General features: G+C 40.5%; 1 protein-coding gene across 1 annotated transcript; it reads left to right on the top strand.

Annotated features, from left to right (window-relative positions):
- The first annotated feature begins 4,488 nt into the window (after nucleotides 1-4,488).
- On the top strand, nucleotides 4,489-20,255 carry LOC132821446 (extracellular calcium-sensing receptor-like). The gene is made up of 6 exons (XM_060834033.1): nucleotides 4,489-4,601; nucleotides 5,100-5,391; nucleotides 9,296-10,105; nucleotides 13,209-13,436; nucleotides 18,551-18,674; nucleotides 19,342-20,255. The coding sequence occupies exons 2-6, from the start codon at nucleotides 5,134-5,136 to the stop codon at nucleotides 20,253-20,255; spliced, it is 2,334 nt and encodes a 777-aa protein (XP_060690016.1). The 5' UTR covers nucleotides 4,489-4,601; nucleotides 5,100-5,133.

Below are 20,255 nucleotides of genomic sequence, written 5' to 3'. Positions count from 1 at the left end.
ATTAATTATTTTTAGTCTTCTCCCAAATTCATCCATCTTCATATTCATTGGCAAGTAGAATATCTGACTAGAGGTACTGCTTCCCTCTTCCATAATGCCAAGGGAATAAACATGGGGAACATCTATGCCTGTTTGCCCTGTAGGTCTGATTCCATACACCAGTCTCTGAGTTTTCAATGATCCTGCAGCAGATTTAGCCTCTATCCTGAAAATTGCCTTCTAACGCTTTCATCATATGCTCCATTGTGGCCAGATGTCTTTCAACCTTACCCATTTTGAGTTGACACTGATGACTGGAACTCCACTGACCACACCAGAAATGTAATGTGAGATTTATAACATTGAAGAATCAAAGATCATGAGACAAGATTCTCTATTCCACCAACGTCAGATCATTATTAACAGGAAGTAAAATTAAGGATGTACAACAGACTATTGATAGTACACGTAAGTAGCAAAACCTATGGGTTACATTGGGATTGGAATCACTTGTCTATATATTTCTCCTGCTCATCCATCCTCTTCTCACCAAAGACACAATTTATTACAGCACAAATTCATTTGATTGCTTCAGCTGCTGTCTCTGACCATTGACATCTGCTGGTAGAGGACCTGCTCAACTGCTCAGTTCTCTTGCTCAGTACACTTCAACACCATCACCATGTGTGCTGAACGTGCCATTACAAAACTATCTAGGGGTGCTATTGGATTTTTTGCTTATCTTTCTCATATGTTAAATTGCAAGCAAGTTTTTACTTATAGCGTTCTTCCAATGCCAGTCTATGAATACAAGTCTCCCATAGTGGTAGAGGAGTCATCCAATCCTGTTCCCCACTTTAGTAGATTATGGTCTACAGAATATAATCCATTTGAGAAAATCTTATACTACCCATGGAGGAACAAGGAGAGAAAATTACAAATTTGCCAAGTTGGTCAGATTATCAGGAATAATGTTTATGCAAATTGACACTAAATATATGAGTATTTTCACCTCCTATGAGCTAACAGCCATAAATTTGGTACAGCAGCAAAAGTAATAACTGACACAAAAGTATTACAATGAACAATAATGCTACTGTGCTACCAGAACACAGTCAATCCCCAGTGTCACTCACAACATAATGAATTTATAGTACTGGTTACAAGTTCACTGTATGTGCACAGGATATGAGCTAATATCTGGTTTAAAAAATTTCAAACCAAATATATGGATTGTCTATGTCATGTTTATCCTAAAGATCAACAATGTTTGGATCCCTAGAACTTAAATGCTTTCTGTATGTTCTATTGCTCGTGGATTAAATTAATATTTTTGTGATTGTATTTTGCACATGGTCTTTCCCACTCTGGAACAGTAGAAATAAAATAGTTTCATTGTATATTAAAGTATCTTAAGAAAGCATTCTGATCAATTGTGAACCTATCTTAATTCGCTGGGTTAAAACAAAACATGCTGATGCATTTCAGATTCTCAGTTCTGCCACCATTCCTCTTAGGCATTCCTCTGTATGGGTGGGGTGGAGCATCTTGATGAACAGTGTGTGTCTTGAAGCTGCAACAACTTCATGGCAAATTCCAGTAATTTGTATTACTGCCAGAGGCAAATGAATGAGCATTTAGATGGAAAAACGTGATTAATCAGGAGAGTGGGATGTAACAGTTGGAACTGTACATATTACTACAGTACACCTAACATAAAAGAAAAGTTGAAATGTGAATTAAGCAACAAAATGTTTAAAAGTAATCATAATACTGACAAAGAACAGAGACTATTATAGCACAGGACAGGGCTCTTGTCCTCTAAGCCTTAGCCAATCCAGATCCTTTATCTAAACCTGTCACCTATTTTCTAAGGATCTGTATCCCTCTGCTGCTGGCCCATTCATGTGTCTGTCCAGATACATCTCAAATGATGCTATCGTGTCCATCTCTATCACCTCCGTTGGCAATGCGGTCCAGGCACCCACCACCTTCTGCATTAAAAAACACTTTCCATGCATATCTCCCTTAAACTTTTCCCCTCTCACCTTGAAGTCATGACCCCTAGTAATTGAGTCCCCCACTCTGGGAAAAAGCTTCTTGCTATCCACTCTGTCTATACCTCTTGTGATTTTGTAGACCTCAATCAGGTCCCCCATCAACCTCTGTCTTTCTAATGAAAATAATCCTAATGTAGTCAACCTCTCTTCCTAGCTCACACCCTCCATGTTAGGCAACATCCTGGTGAACCTCCTCTGCACCCTCTCAAAAACATCCACATTTTTTTGGTAATGTGATGACCAGAACTGTACTCAGTATTTAAAATGTGGCCAAACCAGTCCTATACAGCTGTAAAATGACCTGCCAACTCTTGTACTCAATACCCATCCATTGAAGGAAAGCATTCCATATGCTTTCTTGACAAATCTATTGACCTGCATTGCAACCTTCAGAGAAAAATGGACCTAAATAACCAGATCTCTCTGTATATCAATCTTCCCCAGAGCTTTTCCATTTATCATATAGTTTTGGATCTTCCAAAATGCATCACCTTGCATTTGCCCAGATTGAACTCCATCTACCATTTCTTCACCCAACTCTCCCACCTATCCATATTCTGCTCCATTCTCTGACAGTCCTCTTCACTATCTGTTACTCCACCAATCTTAGTGTAATCTGCAAACTTGCTAATGAGACCACTTATACCTTCCTCCAGATCATATAAGTATATTACAATCAACAGTGGTCCCAACACGGATCCCTGTGGGGCAACACTGGTCACAGCTTTCCATTTTGAGAAACTCCCTTCTATGACTACTCTCTGTCTCCTGCTGCCCAGTCAGTTATCTATCCATCTAGCTAGTACACCAAGGACCCCATGCCACTTCACTTTCTCCATCAGCCTACCATAGTGAACCTTATTAAATGTCTTACTGAAGTACATGTATATGACATCTACAGCCCTCCCCTCCTCAATTAACTTTGTCACTTCTGCAAAGAATTCTATTAAGTTGGTAAGACATGACCTTCCCTGCACAAAACCATGTTGCCTGTGACTGTTAAGCCCATTTTCTTCCAAATGTAAATAGATTTTATCCCTCAGTATCTTCTCCTGCAGCTTTCCTAGCTCTGATGTCAGGCTCACTGGATAATCCCTGTGACCCTTCTTAAACAAGGGGACAACACTAGCAATTCTCCAGTCCTCCAGGATCTCACCCATGTTCAAGGATGCTGCAAAGAAATCTGCTAAGGTTACAGTTTTTTCCTGTCTTGCTTCCTTCAATAACTGGGATAACCTTCATTCATCTAAAAGAGTCATAGAATGGAACAATGCAAGCTGACCCACCATTCATGTCAGTGCACCATTATTAGACCTGTTGCATTTGCCTTTTCCTATTATCATTGAGTTTTCTTTCTTTCAAGTGTTTATCTAGTTGTCTTTTAAAAATTGCCATTGAATCTGCTTTCACCAAACTTTCAGGCAGTAGCTTTCAGGTCATAACAACTCACTGTATAAAAAAAATCTTTCATCTCAGACTGAAACATTCTCAAACTGTCTGATGTATGTGTTTTTAGGATGGGGTGCCATCTGCAAATGAAAGCAGCTTCTCCTTTACTCTAAAAACATCCTTCACAATTATGAACTTCTATTGAATTTCCTGTGAACCTCCTCTGAACTTTGAAAAACAAACCAAACCATTATAACCTTTCCATAGTATTAAGTTCCTCTCTCTTACTGCCATTTTAGCAAATCTTCTCTGTGCCTGTACAATAACATCTCTGCATCAACACCAAGTCTTTTACTTTCCTTTGAACAACAAATGAAACAGAATATGCCATTTGGCATCATCAGATTTGAGTTATTTCTAAAGGTGAATTTCATTTCAAGCATCTTGGCCACCACAACAATCACCATTTCTAGATGCAATTTCTCATAATGTGTTCAAGTGTTTGCAGAGAAACTGAAAATTGTTTACCACTGTCTGATGTAGAGGTCACAGTGCTACAGCTTAGTCAAGACAAATATGCATCATTTAAAATCAGGAGAAAAGAGTTTCCTAAACAATCGACTAGATTTGCAGAACATTGTTGAAAATTAATTAGATTCAGTCCAAAATTATTTCTCAAAACTGATTAGTTGACAATATTAGATCTGCTTTAATTGGTTTTCTGCATGTGTATCCCAGGTGAGAACCTTGTTTCAGAGACCAGACTGTGGATGTTTCATACACCCTCACCTTTCAAGGATTGCTGTAAACTAAAAATGTATTTCTTTTGGGATTTCTAGAGATTTTTGCAGCATAATTAAATTGGGTGATCAACCTTGTAGACTTCATCAAACTTTATAAAGGGCACATTAATCTCTTTTGCATACTGTAACAAATGATCTCTGGTGCCTTGTTACACATTATAATGTATTACTCATTTATCTGGGTGGTTTGTATTGTCATCCCTTTACTGGGAGCAGATGACTCAATGTGTAAGCGTTCCGGTGAGTTTTATTTGCCAGGTCTCTATGAAGGTGGAGACATAATTATTGGAGGAGTATTTCCCATCTATAATAAAGAATTGAAAATAAGTAAGTCTTTTACAACTCATCCACCACCTTCAGAGTGTGCCAGGTGAGATTGTGTTTAAACTCTCTGGTTAATTTAAAAGTTCAGAATTGAGTTCATTAAAGCAGTTAATAAATGTCTTGTTAACTTTGAATATCAATCTTTCTGTTGTTTAACTGTAATATGGATTTGTAATCTGTTTCATTCATTTGTATTCTCAAATTCACTGGGAGTCACCAAACAGTAGGATCCAGATTATGATCCAGAAATTGTTAAATTTTAGAAAGTTTTAACCTTATCAGGTTAATTTCTGCACATGTACCATACCAATGTGATTGTTTAGATATCATGTTCAACTTGAAGTATCTCAATGTTGAGAGTCATTTTAATCTTTTTGCTTTCCTTTTGGAAGTGTCAAAGTCTCCTTTGGTTTATAAAGCTGCATTACCTACCTCTGTCATTTGTGTTCTACCATTTCCTTCAGTGTTACTACTGTCAATTCAAATTGTGTAAAGTTTAATGCAATAAAATTTATGGGCACATTTTATCACTGTTATCCTGCAGTTTTGATCTTAGAGCATTTCGCTGGACACTGGTCATGATTTTCGCAATAAAGGAGATTAATCAGGATTCAAAGATACTTCCAAATATCACACTAGGCTATCGAATTCATGATTCCTGTGCTTCACCATCTCAGGCTCTCAAAGCAGCCCTGACACTAGTAAATGGACAAGAAAAAAATATTCCAGAATTTAATTGCAAGGGAGGTTCTTCTATTGCAGCCATCATTGGAGAGTCCGGATCATCACAGTCAATAACCATAGCAAGGGCAGTCGCATCGTTTGGTATTTCAATGGTAAGGCAATTCAATAATAGCAATTTTTGCAAACAGATCAACAGGATTATTAATTACCTTGGTTTCAGTCTTGACTAACAGAAATTCATCAATCTTGGTTTTAAATTTTTTTGATTCCAATTCCCTCCAGGGGAATTTCAGGATTTCACTTCCAATTATCAAAAATGTGCATTCTGAGAATGTCATGAATTGTCTAAATTTTATTTTGAAATTTCCCACTATGCCTGTCATCTTTCTCCCACCTCCCCAAACTCCTGCACCCTTCTTCTGGACTCTGGCACCAAAAGATCTAGTCAAACAAATCTGAATGGTTATGCAACTAATTTGCATTATTATCAAGAGTAGGTAATGAGAAACTGACAAGGTGACTGATTACCAACAGAAGCACATTTCAAGTAGTTGACAAGAGGATGAGATAGCAGGTGGGAGCTTTATATTTTTATGCAGAATTTTATGAGCTGGCATAGATTGTTTGGAACGCGGTGGTAGCAGCTGGAATGGTGATTGTCAAGTGAAAATTGGACATACACTTGAAAAGGAAAACAACTTCTACATCTATCCAGAAATATTCAGAGAGAGGGCAAGCTGAATAACAAATTTATAAAGCTCACAGTTAATAAAAATATTTACTGGCTATGTGTTCCTATGATTTAGACTGTGAGGTAATTGTTGTTGTCAAGTTACTTCAGGCATGAATCTGGAACCTTTGGAAGTGAAGTTGCTCAAAAAAGGTTTCATTGAAACAAATGTGTTCCTATAGCCCTTTTAATGTCTTAAACAATCCAAAGCACCTCACAGCAACATTACTAATAGTTTTTTTGATGCTGGGTCACTTAATAAAATGGGAGTCGTGAATGTGGTGCTGGAAAAGCACAGCAGGCCTGGCAGCATCTGAGGAATATATGGTCATTACTGTTGAAACTAGGGGCACATCAGGCAATTTGCATACAACCAGTTCCCAAAATAGCATGGTTAGAATGGTGAAACAAACCTATTTTAATGCTATTCATTTGGGGATAAAGATTTGACAAGGTACTAGGATACTTCCACAGCTATTCTTTGAAAAAATGCCATGCAATTTTTATGTTCAAATGAGAGGACAGATTACAGCTTAGTTTAACATCTGATCCAAAGTATTGCTGAAGAGAGTCAACTTGGATTTTTGTGCTGATTTATTTTAAAGAAAATTTTGATCAAAGAAGTAAACTTGAGGTACATATTAAACAAAGAGAGAGCTTTAGCTGCATGCAAATTTAAATATGTTCATTATAGCTGGAACAAAGGGACTTGGGGATGTGCAAAAAGAGCATGAAGATTTGAAATGGTTTAGTCTGAATCTGGAAACAGAGAAGAATAAGCACATTCAGAGATTTGAAAACAAAGCTAAGGGTGTTAAAAGTGAGGCACTAACAGATTACAAATGCAGGGCAATGGGTGAAGAGTTCGGTGCAAGTTTGGAATTGGGCAGCAGAATATTGGATTTCAATCTGCAGGATGGAAGATCAGAGACCTGTGAAAATTCAAAACTCAAGGTAACAATTGAAACAGCATCAGCAGCAGTGTAGCTGGGGCATGGGAACACGGTTGTGTAATGTCATGAAAGGGAAAAGTAGGTGATGTGGGTGGAATAGTGGATATGTGTTCAGAACTTCACTCTGATGTCAAATATGATACATATTATCAGGTTGGGCTCAAAGAGTTGCTTGGGAAATGATGGAGTCATTAGCTGGGAAAGAAATTTGTAATGGTGGCCAAAGACAAGACTTCTGCCTTTCTGGTACTTGATTGGTGGTAATTTCTACTTACCTTTAGTGGTTATTGGGTAATCAGCAATAAATCATTGCAGGGATCAAGCAACATAATGACACATTAGGACAGACCAGAATATAAGCGGGACCTGATATGATTCTGGATGATATTGCTAAAGGGTGTGATGTAGATAATCATCAGTAGGAGATAAGGACTTCAGATGTAACATCTGAAACATAGATGTAGGTTTGCTTGCTGAGCTGGAAGCTTCATTTTCAGATGTTTTGGCACCATACTAGGTAATATCTTCAATGAGACTCTGGATGAAGCATCTGAAACATGTTTGAAACATCTGGAAAGGACATCATTGCAAATGATTCTCTGACTATCACCTGATGGATTTTAAAAATTGCATCAGGCTAGGATTGTCCCCACCAGATTGGATGATAGAAGAGAGGTGATGGAGGAGGATAATTTGGGTAGCTGTGTCAGAAGTTATAGACAGGTTGAGTAATGTGAGGAGGGATGACTTATCAAAGTCACAATTATGTAGGTTGAAATTTCAAACTTTGACAAGAATAATTCCACAAGTGGGGCAGGCACTGAAACAGGTGCTTATACATACAGTTTGGATCAGTCTCAAACTATTGGACATTAAGAGCAACACGGGAGATGGGGGAGAGCGAGGTGGGAAGATGGGGAGAGTGGGGTTTGGGGAGACAGGGAGAGTTGAGGGGGGTACAGGGGAACAGCAGGAGAGTGAGGTGAGGGGAAGGTGGGGAGAGCGGGGGGGGAACAGTGGTATATCAAAGGTAGATTTTACATGGGGAGGGTGGTGTGGGTGTATATTACACTTTACAAACAGCACTCAAATCAATGATAAAAACAGATGTTGCTGGAAAAGCTCAGCAGTTTTGGCAGCATCAGTGGAGAGAAATCAGAATTAACATTTGATGGATTACTCAACCCAAAACATTAGCTCTGATTTCTCTGCACAAATGTTGGCAGACCTGCTGAACTTTTCCAATAAGCCCTGTTTTTGTTTCTGATTTGAAGTATCCATAGTTTTTGTTTTCAGGCCTGCTTCCACACTGTAGGGAATCTAATCTAATGATTCTGTTGGTAATCTGTTTCGCATCTGAACATCATAAAGTAAGTACTGCTGTCCCTGGGCTTATGACTTGTGGATGGACTGGACACAGCAAATATTGGAACAATGGGTGATGGAGAGCAAGCCTATAAGGGAGAAAACTCCTAATTTCACATTGATTAGGCCATCAATGGAAAAGACCTAGATTACCAATTTAACACATCAAATTGCACAGAATTCCCACTCCTTCACAAGGGGCCATTTCATTCTTTGTGGATGCAAAATGCCGGAACAAAACCAAAATAACCAGTGATAAATAATTAAAACATTGTCATGACTTCAGTTGACAGAATGGTAACTTTGACTGGAGGTGGCATGGTGGTTAAATAGTTTGCAATGGTGCCTCATAGTGCCAGGGATTCAGATCCAACTTTGTGCGACTGTCCATGTGGAGTTTGCATGTTCTCCCCATGTGTATAGGGGGTTTCCTTCCACATCTAAAGATTTGCATGTCAAGTGAATTGGTCATGCTAAATTTCCCCTGTAGTGTCCAGGTGTTGGTGGGTTTGCCAGAGTAAAAATGGCGTGCGGGGTTACTGGGAGGATGGATCTGGATTGGATGCTCTTTGGAGGGTTGAATACTTGATGGGCCGAATGGTCTCTTGCTGCAGTGTAGGGATTCTATGACTCTTATTTAGGGAAGTACTTATCTCTTGATCTCAGTTCCATCCAGAAGCAGGTTCTGATCTCCCTTGAATCAAATGCACTTTGTTATTGGTATCTGTAAACTTAACCTTATCCATCATATTGAACAAGATCGTTGGTCATTCGTCTCAACTATCAATGTTTAGGCTTCACCCGAATTTCTATCCCCCTTGCTTCATCTGGTCGATACAAACACCTGCTAGCCTTATGTACTGATCTAATTTCCCATTAAATGAATCAATGTTTTTCGCCTCAGCTTCCTCACCTCGTAACATGTTCCGCACGATCAGTCATATCACGAATAAGGCTATCTATCTTAATATGGAGAGTTTATTGTTATTTTTATTCAAATCATTGCAGGTCAGCTATTTCTCTACCTGTGCGTGTCTAAGCAACAAACAAGAATTCCCTACGTTTTTCAGGACTGTGCCAAGCGATTTGTTTCAGGCCAAGGCTTTGGCTCAGTTTGTGGCACATTTCGGTTGGACCTGGATCGGGACCATTGGAGGGGACAATGAGTACGGTCGGTATGGAATCCAAGCGTTCAGCCAGCTCGTCCAGCGGGCGGGAGTCTGTATCGCTTTCTCAGAAACGATTCTCAGAACATATTCCAAAGAAAGAATACTCAAGATTATAGGCACCATAAAAATGTCGACTGCAAAGGTTATCTTGGCTTTTGCTTCCGAAGGTGACCTTTACCCGTTGCTGAAAGAAGTTGTCCGTCAAAATATCACTGGCATTCAGTGGGTGGCCAGTGAAGCATGGATTACAGCGGCAAGACCTTCCATAAAGGATAATTTCAAGTCTCTCGGGGGAACAATTGGATTTGCAAGTCGCAAAATGGCAATCCCAAATTTTAAACACTTTCTTCTGAGTCTACGCCCTTCAATACATTCCACCGACGATTTTGTGAATGTTTTCTGGGAAACGGTATTTGGTTGCACGTTTAACAGAGACAGCTCCGTGTTCCGCGCCAAGAAATGCACCGGACGTGAAAACTTACAAAAGGTGAATAACTCTTTCTTTGATGTAACTCAGTTGAGAGTTTCCTATAATGTCTACAAAGCAGTTTATGCCATAGCTCATGCACTCCACAGTTTGCTATTTTGTGAAGATGAACGACTGGGAGCCTATCTTTGCGCTAATGTTTCCAATATCGAACCATGGCAGGTAAGAGGAATGAATATTATATCAAACACTGATTTGGAGATGCCGGTGTTAGGCTGGGGTGTACAAAGTTAAAAATCACACAACACCAGGTTATAGTCCAATAGTTTTAATTGGAAGCACGAGCTTTTCGTGCGCCGCTCCTCCACTACCACCTGATGAAGGAGCAGCCTGGGAAAGCTAGTGCTTCCAATTAAACCTGTTAGACTATAACCTGGTGTTGTGTGATTTTTAACTGTATATCAAACACTGTAATGTAATGTCTATCTTAAATATGCAGATCCATAAACCGTACAAGTTGACTTGTATTGTTAGAGTGATGCATTGCAAATTATAATTAAAAAAAATTTTACCTCAATGTTTACAAATGAGTAAGTTCACTTATCAATGCCTGGGCACTAGAAAAGAAAATGGATCCAAACTATTACCATTCTATTCCGTTAACTTTGGAGAGCTGAAATATTAATATCTGGCTAGTGCTGCTTTAAATGATCTGGCAGCTGAGTGCTGGCATTTTGTTGACAACTCAGAGATTATGAAGATGTAAGAATTGACCCTAATTTTCTATGCAGTGTACGGGAATAGGAACGAGCTCTGTTCAAATCTAAATTTTGGCAAAATGCTATGGATCATAGAGTCCCTACAGTGTGGAAACAAGCCCTTTGGACCAACATGTCCACACCGATACTCCAATGAGTAACCCAGCCCCTACCCTAGTACTCTACATGTACCTCTTACCTACACATCCCTGAACACTATGGACAATTTACCTAGCCTGACATCTTTGGATTGTGGAAGGAAACTGGATCACCTGGAAGAAACCCACGCAGGCCTGGGGAGAATATTCAAACTTCACACAGACAGTTGCCCGAGGATGGAATCGAACACAGGTCCCTGGCGCTGTGAGGCCCTCATGATACACCAGACTCAAACCGATGATTCTGCTTCTCTCTCCATGGGTGCTGCCAGACCTGCTGAGTTTCTCCAGCATTTGCTCTATTTGTTTCTGTTGGGATTGCGTCTCTTTCAATTTTGTTTTCAATGAAAGCGCACAGACATATCCATAAGTGAATAGTTTATTAATCTACTGAAGAGTGAGCAACAATATGGAAAACAGAAACCTGCTCAAGTTAAAGCTTTTGGTTACCAGAGAAAATATAAATGACCCCGGGTGGGCAGGGGTGAAGGGCAATAAGATTCCAGTTGAAAATTTCATCACAGGAATCTAGTTTTGATTCTGTGTTCAGACGCCTATGCAGGGAGAAACAATGCCTAAATTTGTGAAAAAAAGTGTTTCTAAGCTCTGCAGTTCTTTCCCTAAGTCTGTTTGTTTTTACCTCCATTTGCACATTTAAGACATTCCTGTAAACCAGACTGTTTTGGTCAGAAATCTATTAACTCCTTACATAATTGTGTTAAATTTTGGATGTTAGCAAAGCCTTCAACGAGGTTCTACATGGTATATTGGTTAGTAAAGTTAGATCACATGGGATCCAGGGAGAGCTTGCCAACTGGATACAGAGGGTTATGGTGGAGACAGAGGGTTGGAGACAGAGGGTTGTGGTGGAGGGTTGTTCTTCAGATTGGAGGCCTATGACCAGTGGTGTTCTGCAAGGATTTTTTCAAGGTCCACTTTTATTTGTCATTTATATATTGGATGAGAATATAGCAATCATGATTAGAACATAAAACATAGAAAAGTACAGCACCGAACAGGCCCTTTGGCCCACTATGTTGTGCCAAGGGTTAATTCTAATGTAAAGTAAAATAACTTAACCTATGCATCCCTCAACTTACTGCTACCCATTAGTAGGTTTGCGGATGACTCCAAAATTGGTTGCACATAGAACATAGAATAGTAGAACATAGTACAGGGCCTTCAGCCCACAATGTTGTGCCAGCATTTATCTTAATATAAGATCAACCTAACCTACACATCTCTTAATTTACTGCCGTCCATGTGCTTGTCCAGCAGTTGCTTAAATGTCCCTAATGTCTCTGACTCTACGACCACTGCTGGCAGTGCATTCCATGTGCCCACTACTCTCTGCGGAAAGAACCTACTTCTGATACCTCCCATATACCTTCTTCCAATCAACTTAAAATTATGGCACAGAAAGTGAAGAAGGTTTTTTGAGAGTACAACAGGATCTTGAACAGTTGGGCCACTGGGCTGACAAGCGGCTGATGAAGTTTAATTTAGATAATGTGAGGTTTGGTGTTTTGATAAAACAGAGAAACCGAGGGATTCTCGTCCATTGTTCCTTGAAACTGGCAACACAGGTCAACCCTATGGTGAAAAAGGGTGCCTTTATTGTCAAAGAATTGAATAGAGGAGTTGGGGCATCATTTTGAGGCTGTACAGGTCATTGGTGAGACCACTTTTGGAGTTCTGCCTACAGTTTTGGTTGCCAAATTGACAAGGATGCAGAAAAGGTTTACGACAAAGTTAATGGGACTAGACAATTTGAGTTACACTGAAAAGCTGGATAGGCTAGGACTTTTATCCCTGGAGCATAAAAGGTTGAAGGGTGAATTTGGAGAGGGTTTTAAAATCAGGACAGAAATAGATAAGGTGAATAGTAAAAATCCTTTTCCTAGAGTAGGGGAGTTCAAAACCAGAGGGCATACATTTAAGGTGAGAGGGAAAGGTTCAAAAGGGATCTTAACATTTTCCCCTTAAAAGGCACAACTTTTTGCACAAAGAATGCTTCGTATGTGGAATGAACTTCCAGCTGAAGTGGTAGAGGCAGGTACAGAAACAACATTTAAAAGACTTTTGGAGGTGTACATGAATAGGAGAGGTTTAGAGGCATGTGGGCCAAATACAGGCAAATGGGACTAGTTTAGTTTGGGAAACCTGGTTGGCATGGATGAGTTGGACCAATGGGTCTGTTTCCATGCTGTGTGACTCTATGACGCTATGAATTATTCTGTGAAGCATTTTGGGAAAGGTGCTATGTACATGCAAATTATTGTTACCACTGTTATAGGCACTTTTTAAAACTACAAGGGATTATGTTAGTTCAGTAGACTAATGAACACATTACGATGTCCATGAATTATTTTGAGTAACTAAACATTCCGTTCTAATCACTCCTCTAAGCTATTTCAGCATTTAAAAGAAGTAAGATTTACCAACCGCTTTGATGAACACGTATATTTTGATCCAAATGGAGATCCCACTGCATCATATGATATTATAAACTGGCAGATGAAGCAGAATGGTTTGGTTGAACATGTAACAGTTGGCTATTTTGATGCATCTGCAGCAACTGGAAATAAGTTTATGATAAATGAAGATAGTATTATATGGCATGGGAACAAAACAAAGGTAAGATCAATGCTTCTTTGTTCAATTAATTGTTTTGTTATTAGTGGAAGGAGCTAGATCATTCACAGATGATATCACAAAACTATTTCTTCATATCAATGATAATGGAAATCAAAATAATTTACCCAAACAGGAAACCATTTGAGCCATTGCATTTGTGTTGTTTATTTGAAAAGTTGCCCATTTAGTTCCAAAACCCTGCTCATCTCTTCCACAGTTTAATGACCTTCTTTCAAGTATGTGTCCAGCTCCTTTTTGAAAACTGTTCCTGAATTTGCTTCCGAAGTCTAATATCTCAAATTGGGCATCCACAAGATGCTGTGGGCCACCAGCAGCAGCAGCAGAATTGTGTTGATCCAAATCAATAACCTTAAAACACTGCATGTTCCTCATGGTATCATTATGAACAAACTAAGGAATTAACCCTGATCCATTTAGTAGTGCAGGTTAGCAGGTCAGGAATAGCAATGCTTGACTATGAACCATGACAGGTGTCATATCTTAGTGGGAGAACATTTTGGTGATCGTGATCATAACTCCATGACCTTTACTATACTCATGGAGAGGCATAGGAGCAGATGGTATGGGAAAGTATAGAATTGGGAGAGGGGGAATTACAATCCTATTGGGCAGGAACTGGGGCACTTAAATTGGGAACATAGGTTCTCAGGAAACTGCACAAGAGAAATGCGGAGGTTATTCAGGAAGAGGTAGGAAAAGGATGGTAATTTGAAAGAACCTTGGGTGACAAGGGATGTGGAACATCACTTCCACCCTTGGTTCTGTCTTGGTGGCGGTTGGAGGGGTGGGGCTCAAGGGCATCTCCTCCACTTCCCGCTCCTCCGCCCTTGAGCCCCACCCCTCCAACCGCCACCAAGACAGAACCCCACTGGTTCTCACCTACCACCCCACCAACCTCCGTATACAGCGTATCATCCGCCGTCATTTCCGCCAACGGACCCCACCACCAGGGATATATTTCCCTCCCCTCCCCTATCAGCGTTCCACAAAGACCACTCCCTTCGTGACTCCCTCGTCAGGTCCACATCCCCCACCAACCCAACCTCCACTCCCGGCACCTTCCCCTGCAACCGTAGGAAATGTAAAACTTGCGCCCACACCTCCTCCCTTACTTCTCTCCAAGGCCCCAAGGGATCCTTCCATATCCGCCACAAATTCACCTGCACCTCCACACACATCATCTATTGCATCTGCTGCACCCGATATGGCCTCCTCTATATTAGGGAGACGGGCCGCCTACTTGCGGAACGCTTCAGGGAACACCTCTGGGACGCCCGGACCAACCAACCCAACCACTCCGTGGCTCAACACTTTAACTCTCCCTCCCACTCCACCGAGGACATGCAGGTCCTTGGACTCCTCCATTGGCAGAACATAACAACATGACGGTTGGAGGAAGAGCGCCTCATCTTCCGCCTGGGAACCCTCCAACCACAAGGGATGAACTCAGACTTCTCCAGTTTCCTCATTTCCCCTCCCCCCACCTTGTCTCAGTCAATTCCCTCAAACTCAGCACCACCCTCCTAACCTGCAATCTTCTTCCTGACCTCTCCGCCCCCACCCCACTCCAGCCTATCACCCTCACCTTGACCTCCTTCCACCTATCACATCTCCATCGCCCCTCCCCCAAGTCCCTCCTCCCTACCTTTTATCTTAGCCTGCCTGGCACACTCTCCTCATTCCTGATGAAGGGCTCTGGCCTGAAACGTCAAATTTCCTGTTCCTTGGATGCTGCCTGACCTGCTGCGCTTTAACCAGCAACACATTTTCAGCTCTGATCTCCAGCATCTGCAGACCTCACTTTTTACATGTGGAACATCTAGTCAAGAGGAAGAAGGAAGCTTATTTAAGGTTGAGAAGCCAAGGATCAGACAGGGCTTTATAGGATTACAAAGTAGCCAGGAAGGAACTGAAGAATGGACATAGGAGAGCTAGAAGGAGGTATGATAAAGCTTTAGTGGGTAGGTTTAAGGAAAGCACTAAGGTGTTCTACACTTATGTGAGGAACAAGGAGATGGCCAGAGAGTATGGCCAGTCAGGGATAGTGGAGGGAACCTAAGCCTGGAGTCAGAAGAAGTAGGGCAGGTTCTTAATAAATACTCTGCTTCAGTATTCACAATTGAGAGGGACTTTGACATTTTTGAGGACAGCATGAAACAGACTGATATACTAGAACAGATTGGTGTTAGGAAGGAGGATGCACTAAAATGTTTGAAAAAGATAGGATAGATAAATCCGCTGGACCAGATGGGATATATCCTCTGGCAATGATGTTTGTATCCTTACTCTCCACTGTAGTAGTACCAGATGATTGGAGGTTGGCCAATGTAATTCCCTTGTTCAAGAAAGGAAGTAGGGATAATCCTGGGAATTACAGACCAGTCAGTCTTACATCAGTGGTAGGCAAAGTATTGGAGAGGATTCTGAGAGACAGGATTTATGTTTACTTGGAAAACCATAGTTTAATTCGAGATAGTCAGCATAGCTTTGTGAGGGGTTGGTCATGCCTCACAAATCTTATTGAATTCTTTGAGGATGTGACAAGAGTAGAGCAGTACATGTGGTGTATATGGATATTAGCAAGGCAATTGATGAGGTTCCCATGGTAGGCTCATTCAGAAGTAAAGGGGCATGGGATACAGGGAAACCTGTCTGTCTGGACACAGAATTGGCTGACCCATGGAAGACAAAGGGTTGTGGTAGATGAAAAGTATCAGCTTGGAGTTCAGTGACCAGTGATGTTCACAGAGATCAGTTCTGGGACATCTGCTCTTTGTGATTTTTATAAATGACTTGGATGAGGAAGTGGAATGGTGGGTTAGTAAGTTTTCCAATGACACAAAAGTTGGTGGAGTTGTGGATGGTGCAGAGGGCTGTTATAGGTTGCAACAAGACATTGATAGGGTGCAGAACTGGGCGGATAGGTGGCAGGTGGATTTCAACCTGGAAAAGTATGAAGACATCCATTTTGAAAGGTCAAATTTGATTCAGAATACAGGGTTAAAGGCAGGATTCTTGGCAGTGTGGAGGAACAGAGGGATCCCTCAAAGCTGCCACCTAGGTTGATAGGATTGTTAAGAAGGTGTACGGTGTGTTGCCTTTCATTACCAGGGTGATTGAGTTTAAGAGCTGCGAAGTTATGCTGCAGCTCTATAGAATCCTGATCAGACAACACTTGGAATATTGTGTTCAGTTCTGGTTGCCTCTTTATAGGAAAGATGTGGAAGTTTTAGAGAGGATGCAGAGGAGATTTACCAGGTTGCTGCCTGGATTGAAGGGCATGTCATATGAAGAAAGGTTGAGGGAGCTAGGGATTTTCTCATTGGAGTGAAGAAAGATGAGAGGTGACTTGATTGAGATGTACAAGATGTTGAGGGGTATAGATTGATGGATAGAAAGAGACTTTTTTCTCATGGCAGAAATGTCTATTAAGAGGGGACATAATTTTGAGGTAGCTGGAGGAAGGTTTAGGGGAGAAGTCAGAGGTAAGTCCTTTACTCAGAGAGTGGTGGATGTGTTGAATGCACTGCCAGCAGTGGTAGTAGAGTCAGATACATTAGGGACATTCAAGTGACTGTTGGATAGGCACATGGAAGTTAGTACAATGAAGGGTATGTAGATTAGTCTGATCTTAGAACAGGATAAAAGACTGGCAGAATATTGAGGGCAGAAGGGCCTGTACTATTCTATGTTCTATATTCTAAATGAGATGGCAACCTTGTGAAACTGCAACACACAATTACTTTTGTGCCAAACAGCAGAAACAGTGAGTGATTGATAGATCTTAGAAATTCCCAAACCAATGGATCAGATCATTATTTGGCAATCCTGTCACATTGAAATAACAAAATGAGAAGCCTCTACAAATATTTGCAGTCGAAAATGATGGGGGTGTCTGACACATTAGTTGAAACTTTTGTAGTCATCTTCGGCCAGAAGTGCCAAATGGTTCATTCATCTCTGAGTCTTTCTAATTATGACAGTTGCCTGTCTTCAGAAAATCTGATTCACTCAGTGTTAAATCAAGAAACAACTGAGGGCACTGAATATCTGTAGGTAATATTCTGGTAGTAATAATGAAGACCTGTGCACAAAGCAGCACAGTTGATAAGCACCCAATCTACCACCTTAAACAGATGCACACTCCACTATGGGTACAGACTGTGAACCATCACCAAAGTATACTGTAGCATGACCTAATGCTTCCTATAACAGCAACTTCGACATCTGTGACCTCTGCCATTTACAAGGACACTATAATAGATCCAGTTATACAAAAGCTTCTATCCAAGTCATGTGCCATCCTGACTTTGAAATAAAGAGATTAGGTCACCATAGTCCCATTCCCTCATTAGAGAGACAACTGGTGGTGAAGATCACCATGCCTCAGGAAAGGGACAAGGTTGAAAAGGTGGGAACTTCATGGGTGAGAACTCAGCTGGTACAAGAATTGAGTCCATGCTGTTGGTGTCATCACAAACTGAGCTACTCAACCCTTATTTTGAAATATATTAATTTTTCTCATTGTCACACTGTCAAAGTCCTGGAATACCCTTCCAACAGTTCTGTATGTTTTCCTGCACGATATGCACAGTAGAAAGTCAAGAGAAGTGCTCATTGTGCCTTTCTCAAGGGCAAGTAAAGGTGAATAATAAATGCTTTGATGTTTATGGGAGCTTCCAAAAACCTTTTTCATCATGGGCATCTGGTGTCATAAAAAGCCATCTCACTGCTGCCTGAGTCTGTGAACATGTCAATCCCTGCTTCAGAAAAAGGCTAAAATGACATTGATTGTAATCTGAGGCTATCTCTGTATGTTACCCACAATCTGTTAGATCACTTCCTTTACAATGTGCTACCTTCATAATTTCATGCCCTACCATTCAGTGAGCTTTCCATTGTGTTGGTACTCAATGGAATTACTTTAATGCAAGTCTTGTGATGGTAGTGGTGCAAAGCCGCACATCCAATGCATCTGGAAGTTAAAGAAGATTCCTTATTTATATTGTATAATATAAATACTACATCACCTTCCCCTTCCAATTACTTTTTATTTTTAAAATATTAATTTTATTTTTGCTTTCGTTATGAAGGTCCCACGGTCTGTATGCAGTGAAAGCTGCCCACCCGGTACAAGAAAAGCTGGACAGCACAGACAACACACATGCTGCTTTAACTGCATACCATGTTCTGAAGGTGAAATCACCAATTCAACAGGTCAGCAAATGTCATTTTACCATTTGATGAAAAGATATTTCATTTTTTAAAGAAGTGCCATATTTTTTACAAGAGAAATGCAGGATAAATATATTAATGTGAAGGGATTAGATAAGGGGAAACTGTTTCCACTGTTAGGAGGGTTAGGACACAGATTAAAGCAATGGCTAAAGAAGTAAACAGAGGGGAGATTGACAGAATGATCATTTTTACACAGTGAACTGTTTTGATCTGGAATTGACTGCCTGAATAGGCAGATGGATGCAGATTCAACTTTCAAAAGATAGTTGGACGTATGTACTTGAAAAGAAAAATGACGAGAGAGTGGAGAGTGCAATTTACAAAGAGCCAGCACAGGGATAATGGGCTGAGCAGCCTATTTCTGTACTGCAAGGTTTTTTGATTCCAAGAATAACTTAAACTTAAACCTAACTTAAACAACTACGTTTAAGTTTATACAACTTAAACAAGTCCAACGATGTGCAGGTCAGGTGAATTGGCTGTTCTAAAATTACCCATAGTGTTAGGTGCATGAGTTAGATGGGAATGAGTATGGGTGGATTACTCTTTGGTGGGTTAGTGTGGACTTGTTGGGCCGAAGGACCTGTTTCCACGCTGTAGGGAATCTAATCTAATCAAGTATCTATCTCTGATTAAATTCTCCTAGATTCATTAGAATGCACAAAATGCCCTCTGGAATACTGGTCAAGCAACGATAGCCAAAGATGTATACTGAAAGAAATTGAGTTTCTCTCCTTTGAAGATACCATGGGAATTATCCTGATGATGGTGGCATTATTTGGAGCATGCATCACTTTGATTATTGCTTCTGCATTTCTTTATTATAAAAATACCCCCATCGTCAAAGCCAACAACTCTGAATTAAGCTTTCTGTTGCTATTTTCATTGGCACTTTGTTTTCTGTGCTCACTTACATTTATTGGTGAGCCCTCAGTTTGGTCTTGTGTACTGCGGCACACAGTGTTTGGCATTACGTTTGTCCTTTGCATGTCCTGCATACTAGGGAAAACTATTGTCGTGCTCGTGGCATTTAAGGCAACTGTTCCTCAAATGAATATGATGAAATGGTTTGGGCCTGTGCAGCAAAGGGCCATGGTGTGTGCGTGCACTTTCATTCAAATTCTCATATGCATCATCTGGCTTGTTGTTGCTCCCCCTTTCCCAACAAAATATACAAAATATCATAATTCAAAGGTTATTTTGGAATGTAATATCGGGTCTCCAATAGCCTTTTACTGTGTATTGGGATACATTGGTATTCTAGCATGTGTGTGTTTTATGTTAGCTTTTTTGGCAAGAAAGCTGCCAGGCAATTTCAATGAAGCAAAGTTCATAACTTTTAGTATGCTCATCTTCTGTGCAGTGTGGTTAACATTCATTCCAGCCTATGTAAGCTCTCCTGGCAAATATACAGTTGCAGTTGAAATTTTTGCCATTTTGTCATCTAGCTTTGGTTTACTTTTCTGCATTTTTGGTCCAAAATGCTACATTATCTTATTCAAACCAGAGAAAAACACAAAACAGAGTCTGATGAGGAAAATTCCTTCAAAAAGGCTTTAA

The sequence above is a fragment of the Hemiscyllium ocellatum genome, chromosome 13, assembly GCF_020745735.1.
Source record: "Hemiscyllium ocellatum isolate sHemOce1 chromosome 13, sHemOce1.pat.X.cur, whole genome shotgun sequence".
Taxonomy (NCBI): Eukaryota; Metazoa; Chordata; class Chondrichthyes; order Orectolobiformes; family Hemiscylliidae; genus Hemiscyllium; species Hemiscyllium ocellatum.
The sequence above is the reverse complement of the archived record's forward strand: the minus strand, read 5'-3'. Positions and strand labels throughout refer to the sequence as shown.

Coding starts and splice junctions, on each gene's coding strand:
- LOC132821446 (XM_060834033.1), top strand. CDS start 5,134: ATGATTTTCGCAATAAAGGAGATTAATCAGGATTCAAAGATACTTCCA. Junction 10,106..13,208: donor CCAATATCGAACCATGGCAG/GTAAGAGGAATG, acceptor CACTCCTCTAAG/CTATTTCAGCATTTAAAAGA. Junction 18,675..19,341: donor TGAAATCACCAATTCAACAG/GTCAGCAAATGT, acceptor AAATTCTCCTAG/ATTCATTAGAATGCACAAAA.